Source organism: Sparus aurata, chromosome 20 (genome assembly GCF_900880675.1).
Source record: "Sparus aurata chromosome 20, fSpaAur1.1, whole genome shotgun sequence".
Classification (NCBI taxonomy): Eukaryota; Metazoa; Chordata; class Actinopteri; order Spariformes; family Sparidae; genus Sparus; species Sparus aurata.
The window spans coordinates 16,019,809-16,030,857 of NC_044206.1; the positions used below are offsets into that span (position 1 = coordinate 16,019,809).

Sequence of the window (11,049 nt, forward strand, 5' to 3'; positions counted from 1 at the left end):
ACTCACACATGATGAACACATCCATAAAAACTTACAATCATTCCCGTATCACTAGTCCTGATGGAAAAGGGAATGTCCACAAGGTCAGAGGTCAATTGACTGTCTTTTCCCACACTTCTGTTTATCAGTCATCTTCCCTATGCAGCTACCAGTAACATGCTGAACAATGTACTGAGGAGCTGAATAATTTTAAAACAGTTCAGTTATTTTTATAATTATGAGGATTTCTATGTTTTCCTGGTACAGAACGGGGACTAAATAACAACAACAACAACAACAACAACAAAAAATCCGCACAGGCCGTTCTTTCAAGCATCGGAATTGTACCAGGATTTCACAGTCGCTGCTTCACTTGAGTATAAAGCTCCTTAATGAAGCAACTCTAAGCTTCTTCCAGTATGACAAGACAATCATTGTTGTGAAACTCAACATTAACCATAGAAATGTTAATCAAAACTAATTGCACTGGAAATTTTAACAGCCTCAAATATTACATCTAAATGACACTTACACAACTACTAGTAATGACTTAACAGGGCTTTAATGAGATCATCAAGCTACAAAGACACTTGGACTGATGTTTAAACCAAAAACCAGTTCACCAGTCTTTCTTTGCCAACTGACTTTTTCTCTTGCCAACAGTGAGATAAGACCTCTTTAGAGCGATGTTTTCAGACGATTTGAGATTTTGTCCAAAGATTTCCTGTCTTAACTTCTTACTCCCCCACCCCACCTACGACCCACTGCCCAGCAACTGCAGCTGCTCCTCAAGGATTACAGAAGACAACAGAGCATACGCTGCCAGATCATAGCTGGATGACGACACATTACTCACACACAGACGCTCAAACACTGCCCATACAGCAGGAGACATAATCTAAAAGTTCAAAAGTGCGACCATAGACAGAAATCTAGGCACATACTAAGGGAGCACGATTATTCAAATTGGAATCACAATATAGACAAGTTCAATACCAACCACACCTTCAAAGTAATAGTGACATGTATGTCAGATAACACATTTATTAGTGGCTAATGTTTAGAAGACTATAGATTTTTCATACCGAGGGAGAGGTCTTATATCTAGAACTGGATTACAGAGAACAAAGGCCCTTCTAAATGCTTAAGTTCCATCTCAAAAGCCTTGGCCATCACCTCAATGTCACCGAGTCACGGCGTAAACCAATAAGCGCTACAACAATATGGTCTAATTGTTGCAATGCAATCAAATGCTTTACCCGGGGCAAAACCCCTGACAGAGCTGAAACAGTTTAACAAGATTAAAGGATGACAAGAACCTGCAGAAGCAAGAGTGCATGTGTGTGTTTTGAAAAATGGCGTCATCTCTCAAATAAGCTTCAACACACACACATACACACACACACTAAGTATCAGTCTCGTCTTGCAGTGAAGGAGTCAGCCCAGTGCTGGCCACCGCCTGGCACCAGACAGACCCCCGCCATCCACTCACCATGCTGACGCTAGGGATTAATACTCGGACTCCCGAAAGGGATGTGAGGTGGGGGCCGATGTGGACACTGAGTGTGTGTGTGGGGTCGTGCATGTGCATGTGTTTTCTAGGTGAATGGGGGAGGGGTCATGGGGCGCCACCTGCTTCTTCTCAGACAGAGTTAGTCCAGAGAGTGCTCCCTCTTTCTTCGATTCCTCTTGAAACACACTTGCACATACACACACACACACACACACACCTGCTGTTGTATTAGTTGTCTTGTATGTGTTTACAGGCTATGACTGTCTATCAATAATCCCAAGGGAACCTTATTTCTCCCAACATCCCAAGTTCACAACTATCCTATAAAGTCCTATACGTCATACTGTACTTTTGAACCATTTCAAATTAATCTCTAAACTTTGAGTGCACAATCAGTCAAGTAGTTAACTAGTTCAGATAGTTTCAGTCATTTTTTAAACATGAATGTCAAAAGTTTGCTGGTCAAACTTCTTAAATGTCAGGATTTGATGGACATCATATCAGGCTCTGGGGAACTATGACGAGCATTTTTCACAGTTTTTTGATATTGATTGAATGATTAATCTTGAATGATTAATCTTTCAATTGTGAAAATAATTGGTAGATTAAAAGATAATGAAAATAATCATAAATTGCAGCCCTAGTGCTGACCAATTGAAATGTGTCTCTAATATTAAAAGTTAGCATTTGTTCCGGTTGAATTCTTGGACATGTTAACACATTAATTCTTTGGCAGATATTATCTCATTTAAATCAGGAAACTTTTTTTTTTTTACTCTACTTACTTGCCCCATGTGGACCTACATTTTACATTACGGTCAGGGTTTGTCTTTCCATTTTCAATACATGACTCACAAAGTCCAAGGTTTGGTTAAAAAAACTACTATAAGCTAAGCAGTCAGCAGGTTTTTGTAGATTAGTGGGTTTTGTAACATTTAAAGAAAGATATGGTTTGTATGCACACCAATCATTGGTGAAATTACCAGGGATGCTTCAAGATTAAATTTACACCTTTATAGAATCAGATTTTAAGTGTATCCGTAAAAGTGTAAATGAGACACTGACTGTTCAGTCATGCAAGAACTGAACAGACTAGTTATGTCTGCATGTATCAGTGATGCAAACTATGTCAGAAAACTTCAGACAGGGAGAATGACAGCAACAACAAAAACCCAAGAGCACACAAAACCTGTTCTCCAGGTTCCTAAGCCTACAAATACCTGACAGTTCACTTTCCTGTGAGATAGTTGATACTGATAGAGACACACACACAGACACAGACACACACACACACACACACACACACACACACACACACACAGAAACAGGTTCCAACACACACTTGCTAAGGAGGTGAGTCTGACTAGTCAGCAGTTTGAAGCCCCCAGCATTGATTAGAGGAGCACCTCTGGAGGTCACAGTGATAAGAAGTGTGACACCAAAGACTTACGACCTCTCCACCCTTTTGTATCTGCAGCGGTTGGGAATGACAAGAATACCTTCAATGTGTCCTCTTTTGTTTTTTTTAAAGATCTGATTAGTGAAGTACCTGAGCTTTTCATCTCACAGTTGATGAACTGCAGACAAATTGCTCTGAACCCTCGCAAAGGTGGATCAAGAAATGATCACACAAACACTGTTTAAGTACCTCATGTTATGTACCTGAGTACCTTCTCTCACATGACAATGTTTACCTTGCTTTTCTTTCCTGATGGTTGCAAACTGGGACTTCCGCAGGGAGCTTGGAGCTGTCTTCCTGTAGAAGCTGTTACGATCTAGAGAGCCCACATAAACAGGTTTGCGACCCCGTTTCGACCCGGTGCTCCCTGCACACGACTCATATCCCTTTTCCTGCTCGTCATTGTGCCGGTATATAACGGGATCCTCAAAAGAGTGCATTTCCCTGAGTGCCAACTTCTGGTTCTGCTGTTCAACCCATTCCTCACAGTGAGTCTTGCGGTCTTTTTTAGGGTATTCCTCATAAGGCGAATCCATTGATATCGAGCGTAAATCTCGGTATCTGTCTCGGGACTTGTAGTTGGAATCTCTCGATTCATAGTGGTCTTGGTTCTCATGGTCATAGTGGTCCACAGGCCTCCGGTCATAGTGGTCCACAGGCCTCCGGTCATAGTGGTCCCTTTCTTTGTAGTGGTCCCTCCTTCTGTGGTCCTCATCTCTCCGGTCATCACCTGTATCCTTGTATCTGTTGTAGTGGTCCTTCTCCCTATAACCAGAAGGCTGGTCTAGTTCAGAGTCATACTGGCCCCTTCCTTTACTGGTGTAAGTTTCCTCACCCCTTCGATTAAAGACATCTCTGTCTTTGTAGTCATCTTCTTTACGATCCTCTGGATGCCGGTTGTAATAGTGGTCCTTACGTTTTCGCTCATCACAGAAGCGGTCCTCCTCTCTTCGCTGGTAGTATTCCTTTTCTCTATGACGATGACTCTCTTTGCAGTCATAATAATCTCTCTCACGGTCATAGTGGGGATCACTGTCCCTATAATCGTCTCTGCGAGCATACCTGTCTTTACTATCATAGTAGTCTTCATACTCACTGTTGTAACTGTCGTGTTCTCTGGGATCAGTTTTACGGTTCTTCCTGGTGTCATAATATTGCTGTTCTCTGCTGTCGTAGCGCTCATCGTATTTCCTGTCATAATGATCCCTGTACCTGTATTTGTCCCTATGGTCATACTCCTCCAAGTCTCTGGGACTCCTATGGTCATACCGTTCAGCGTTATGGTCACTTTCTCTGACCCGATCGTCCCTTCTTCTTCTTCTGTCCTCGTCTGCTTTACCATATCCTTCTTGAGTTCTGTAGTCATTATTGTCTTTTTCTTGTGGCACTCTGTTGTAGTCCTGGGGGCTGTAATCCTCAGGGCCCTGGTAAAAACAATGTTTGCCTTTCCATTCAGATATCCTCACATCCAGGTGACCATCCTGTGAACCAGGGTGGAAGTAAACGTTCTGGTCTTGAGGCCTCTTCTGGTTGAAAGCTGCCTTGTTCCGGTCATCATTTTCCCAACCGGGTTGGTGGCACACATTGGCCTGTCTAATTTGAGCTTGATTCTCCCATTGTACTGGCCATGGAGCAGGCACATGCACTGGAGGTGGCATCGGCCCACCCACAGGCACCATCATACCTCCATGTACTGGCATAGGGAAGCCTTGAGGTGGAACTGGGTCAACAGGTCTTGCTACCATGACCGGTCCCTGTGGCTGTCCAGGAGGAGCTACTCCATACCCAGGATAGCCAACCTGTTGCTGCTGAAGCTGCAGTTGGTGTAGTTGTTGTAAATGTTGCAGATGGGCCATCCTCTCCCTCTCTTTGGCCCAGCCAGCATCCCCCAGCTCCTCCACACTCTTCCCTCTTACCAGAGCACCAGCTGGATAGTTCCAATCCACTTGACCAAACATGACTGGGTTGCCATAAACCACCGGGCTCTTCATGGCTCTTGCTGTTTATATCAGCCTTTCCCCGGTGCTGATACAGTTTCTTGCTCAACGTGGCTGATTTCCTCTTTCCAAAGTCCTGCATTCCATAACAAAGCGCTGTGGGAGACTCCACCTGTCAGGCATATTGTCTGTAACTCTCCCACTTGTTTTCTCTGTCTTCTCTCCACTGCCTCAGCAGGACTGCCTGGCCCAAGCACCTCCCAGCCGTCAGTGTAACCAAATCGCACCCTCCCCGCAGCTATCTCAGCGAATCGTGGAAGGAGGGGGGGGTGGGGTTACTGAAGGAGGGGCCTACTTGGGTTAATGATTTAGTGGAGTCACATGAGTGGAGGATTAGCCCAACAGCCCCTCCCAATGTGTCAATTGGCTAGTACCTCTGTTTGCAGGAAAACAGACTGCCTGGAGACTTTTCTTTGATGGAATATGTAGACAAACTTCAGTCTGCCGCTGAGGGGCTGCAGACTTTGAAACTACATGTTTTGTTCATCCCTTCCATTAACAATCCTCCATCCTTCCTTGTATCCTGTTTTCATTGTTTTTTGCTATTTCCTGTGAGTTTCACTGCTATGGTCATTATTACAGCCTGCAGTGACAAAACCTAATATGCCACTCATTCCTGCATGCTGTCAACCAGCTCTAACGTTCAAAACTGATATTTGTTGGTAAACTGAGAGTGAGTGAGAAACTGACCTCAGTCTGCCAGTTTGACTTTGACCCTACATTTCACAGCGGTGCAGTTATTTACACATGAAGTCAGTCACGTGAGTGCAAAGTTGAAAACAAGTGAGAGGGAAAGATCTAAGAGAAAGAGAGTTATTATGTTCAGATATTTGGAGTAATTCAACGAGTGTGGGGCACATTTTTGAGAGTGCACAGCCCGATTAGGCCAGAGCAGCTACTGAAAAAGTAGCTGCTGGTGTGTACAATGAGCTATTGTTGAGGACTGTCCCCACTCGCAGTAGAGACACGATCTTTTAGTGTGAGAAAAAACTTGGGCCTATTCATAAAGCTTGAGTATAATATATCCCTCCCCCCCTTAACTCTCCATGAAAGAGGCAGGTTTAAAGGACTTGCATACACTCAAGTGCATGTGGTACACACAGACACACACATGTGGGGCAGTGTCAATTTACCATCAATTCAAACAAACTAAAATGTAATTAGAAGCTAGAACTTGTGTGTTCTTTCAATACCAAAGCTTTTTTTTGCCTGGTTTGATTTAACTGATGTCAAGTAAGCCAATCACGATAAACTTTTTTTCAAACCAGGACATAAAATGTGCTTTACTTGGATGAAACACTTAAAAAGGTTACATATAAAGAGCCCAAATAACAGATTTGACACAAGTAAGGATACATGTAAACAAAAACTTTAGATTCTATGTATACACTACAAAGTACACCCTTACAGGATGATTTTATCTTCCAATCCTTTTGCATCTTGTTTACAACAAAATAAGTGAAACTTTTCAAGTATTCTTGCTTGATCCAGGGAAATGTACTACAAAACAATTGAAAAATGCTACACGAATCTCTGTTTTGTAAGAACAAGACTCATTAGAATGCACAGCAGGCCAAAACCCATATTTCAGACACACAGTTTCACAAGGCTGAGCTTGGAAATCTTACTTTGACATTGTTCTCTTCTTACATAAGGCTGTTTAATTATCAGTGTTCAACATCTCAGCTTTCAGTAGCTGTACATGACCGAAACTGTGTGTTTGTGTACATGTGTCAACTGCAGGAATGTCAAACAAAACATTCCTCTCTTTGGCTGTTTGAGCTTATGCAGCTGAAGGTGTCAAGGACTTCATCGACATTTAACACTTCTACAAAAAGTGGTTATGATGTCCAGAAATAAGGTCATATACCAAACTGTCTGCAGCCTAGAAGCCTCCCAGTTTGTGGGGCTGATTGAGGGAAACCTGAAGCTGAAAGAGATCCTCACAACAGTGTTAAATAGATCCGGCTGTGGAGTCATTGAAGCCGATGGAGGTGTTTTAATGGTGGGTTTGCAGAATTAAAAGAGGCTGAAGGTCAAAGAGCTTAAACAAGAAAAGAGGATGAACAAAGAAATGGTAGCGACAGAAAAAACTGCACTAGTGTGTGAGATAAAAGGCCGACCAGCTCCAAACACACTGTAAACTTTTTTCCACAGACCTCATCATATTTTATGATATGATATATGCACAGATTAATATATTTTGCAATTTTGTGCCAAAGAATATTACACATAAACACTAAATTTTCTGGTCCCAAACCACCATCGCATACACAGGCATGTAGTTTGGATAACAAGCAAGTATTATTATACACTCACAGCAGAACTGTACCTTGATTTAAAGGTCAGATCATGTTTGATTTTTCAAAATGCAGTGGTCCTAAATAATGATTCTGAGCACATGTGATACAAAATATGTACACTTGTGTAACAATTGGTCGGATGTAATGAGAAACAGTTCAATACAGCTTATAATAAAATAGAAAAGATAGAAAGCCTTTGATTCTTTTTTGTATTTACAGAAAATATCTTGAACGAAAAGGTGTCCAGAGATATCCAACACACTCTGTTAGCATTCGATCGATTCTTTCTGTTTTCAGTTTCAGTCTACGCCTCTTTCAGCTTCTCTGAGGACTTTGAACTGGCCTCTGCACAGTGAAGTGCAGGCAGAGCCCAGTGTTGAAATTACTCCCTGCCTTACAACAATAAGCCGCCATTGTCTTCCAAACGTCACACTCAGGAACACACCCTGTAAAAGCACGGAAAACACTCACTCCTGGGTGAGTGTGCGTGTTCATGTTTGTGTGTGGACACATAGCAATAGGATGACAAACATGTTTTTTGCAACAAAAACCAAGAGACAAAAGACTTGATGTCTGTAAGATAGGAATTAAATGTCAAAACAAAGGGAAACATAATATCCTATTAACAAATCATACTATAAGCTTTAGTATCAGACTAATGTGTTGATGTTTAGCATATCAAACATTATGCAAAGGGAGTGTGTGCCGTTTCTTTCCATGAGCTGAATTTCAACTCATGCAAATCATGTCACCATCTTAGTCCATTTCCACATCTAACAGTACGACAAATAACAGAGTTTGAATATCACATTTTATTACTGCGAAAGGAGGGTGTGAGAACTCCTGTAACATGATGATTGAATGGAAACTATGTAGTTGCATGACCCTTAGAGGCACCTGTAGCCAGTGGAACGTGTTCCTTCCCTCAGGCTAATTCTTTTCATTGGCAGACATAAAGATCACAGACTCACTCATTGAAGAGGTATTGAAGAATGATAGATACAATCAAACACACTGTGAGTCATTTCAGTGCAACAAAAATAAAAACAATTAACAGGCATTCACTGATTTTGAGTTTACAGGTATAAATACAAACAAGATTAAAGCTGTTACTCAATCAGAATTCAATGAAATCTTTAAAGTTTATCAGTTTTTGATCAACGATCGTTGAGAAACATCATCTGTAAGAATGAAATAGAACTAAAACTTTGCCTTCAGTGGAAAATGAGACACATTAACATTACAAAGAAACCTGGTTGTTGGCGGTAATTAGAGAGAAACCTGCTAAATGAATGAGGACATTTGTAACATGAGAAATAGTGAGCTCTGCTGCTGGAAAGGTGATCCAAGCAATGTAATGTAGTGATAAAATAATGTATCCAACATCTTAGTGGAGGAACTGTTCATGGATAAAAACAATAATATAATTTAGTCAAATAACTGAAAAATCATTAGGATAGGATTTCCTATATAATGAGTTTGACACTATTGATTAAAAAACTGTTTAAGAATACAATGTTGTCAGAAAAAGTAGGAAATATACCCCAAGGCCAAACAGTCCCCTTTAATTCAATCAACTCTAATCCAATTTAAAACTGATAGCCCTGTATCACTCTACATTTGAATTCACAAATAACTGCTTAACCATAATTTAAGATCACCAGATCTAAGATCAGCCTCAAATTGAACTCGGTCATAGATAACAGCCACCTATATACACAGGTTTTCATTAAAAAAATAAATATCCATGCACTAATCCCTGAAAATTTAACGAAAATGTTGAAAATTGCTATTGTAAAAAAAAGTGAGAATAAAATTCTTGGATCTTAATCCGGACCAAAAAGGTAATGAAGTCTAGTCTGGGCTGAGACCCATCCTCCATCCAAGTTTCGTGGAAATCTGTTCAGCAGATTGTTTGTTTATTAGTCGGTTGGTTTGTCAGCAGGATCACAACCTTTTTGACGGAGGTAAAAATTTGCAACATCGCCCTTGTTGGCCTAATTCAACAAGAAACTGAAATAGAAATAGAATTTAACAGAGTATTTTATCTTTGCCATGAATTGTCAGATAGACATCACCAAACACATTCATCACCCAGGTGTTGTCTGTATGATTAAGGGTCATTACACTTAGGCTGGACCAAACACAGCAGAGCTAGATAATGCTGTCTGATACTCCCTTACAGGGGACAAAACATACTCATATGTCTGAAGGGGACATTCTGAATCTAATCAATGGCATTAATCTGATAGCTGAAAATGCATAAAATGGTAAACATTGTCATATCGCCCTCAGAATGATCGTTCTTTTTCTGATTTTATTACCAAGCTTTTAATTATTAACAACAACACAGAATCATAAATAAAAAATACAGAATAGGTCATGAATCATTTATATTAACACCCAGCTTCATAAGAAGTTGATTCCATACCGATTCCAAACATTTTCAACAACTACTGACATTTCCCTCGAGCCAGGCACTAACACAGAACCCCTGTCTGGCTGTCAAACAGCACAGCAGTCTGAGTAATAACCTGTTGAGTTCAAGCCTACCTGCTACTCTGCTGGACCTGGTCTGCCGAGCGAGTCCAAACAGTGTGGAGAAGTGTGCCACGGGCCATGTCACAGCTCGCCACAACCACACTCCGGGTCCCGCTCTAAAGTGGGCCATGCCGTCTCCACTACCTCAAGAAATCTCCCAGAACCATATCCAATGTATTCCCTGCTCTCTCGTTTTTAAAAGGAACAGATGATGGAGGAAAAAGATAAAAGATGTGGAGTGAGGAAACTGTGAGGACATTGGGATCAAGAGACAGAGAGGGGACTAAAAGAAAGAGAAGGGGTGGAAAAAGAGACAGAGGCCCATGTGCCTTGCTTGCCCTCTCACTATGTGCAGGAATGCACCTCGTACCTATGTGAAAAAGTGTTGGGCTGCCAAAGACGGCACCGTGCGCTCAGACAGTACGAGATGGCAAATCCAGTACATAACTATTGTTTTTGAAATATGTAAACATACTTGAGAAGACTGTGTCACTGAATGTATGTGCTCTGTAAAAGACTGCAGTTGCAACAGTTTCAAAAGGATAAGTCGTGCCAATTAAGATGTGAAAGCCTTTAACGATACATACTTTTTAAACCTAATTACACCCAAACAGCACCAGACAAAACTTACTTAAAAACCAGACAAATTAATTTCCCTTTACTCCACATAAACCCTGCTGAGACATCCTTATACTGCCGCATGTGCTTTATTTTTCCAAATGAACAGGGCAGTGAGACAAAGCAAATTCCCACAATACGCACACGCACAAACGCACGCACACACATTGTTATGATAACTCTTCATTTAAATACACAATCGTCCTTCCGCTGATCGTCGTGGACGGTAAATAGGGATGTCTTGTTTGCATAGTTCACAGTGGAATTCAAATAACTAGTGTTCATGTGCGTGTGCGTGTGTCAGGAGAGGAAATCTGGTAAGCACCGACAGCTCGTTTTTAGATTCCTCCTATATTACATTTTGTCTTCAGTGGATTGGTATTATTTTATGAGCTAACCTGCAGGCGACAGAGCCTCAGAAGAGGACTATGACATCAAGCAAAAGAAATTTTCTCTTTCTCCGTCTTCTATCTTCACTCTCTGCTACAGTAGCTAACTGACTTCTAATTGAAAGTGGAAAAAAACAGGAAAACCAAAGGAAAATATTGAGGCTGCATCTAACCATCATTTTCATGGTCAGTTAATCTGTTTATCATATTCCTGATTAATCGATTAGATGTTTGGTCTAAAAAATGTCAG

The 11,049-nt window shown here is 41.1% G+C and overlaps 1 protein-coding gene across 7 annotated transcripts in view; it reads right to left on the reverse strand.

The window, feature by feature from the left end:
• The window catches only part of dnmbp (dynamin binding protein), a 53,773-nt gene that overhangs the window by 18,063 nt on the left and 24,661 nt on the right, over nt 1-11,049 (reverse strand). The window contains exon 1 of one of the 7 annotated variants that reach the window (XM_030400638.1): nt 3,187-5,146. The exons of the other annotated variants lie outside the window; for them this stretch is intronic. Within the exon in view, the coding sequence (XP_030256498.1) occupies nt 3,187-4,942 (1,756 nt within the window). The 5' untranslated portion in view covers nt 4,943-5,146. Of the gene's footprint in view, nt 1-3,186; nt 5,147-11,049 lie in introns of those variants that run through there. 7 annotated transcript variants of the gene reach the window in all.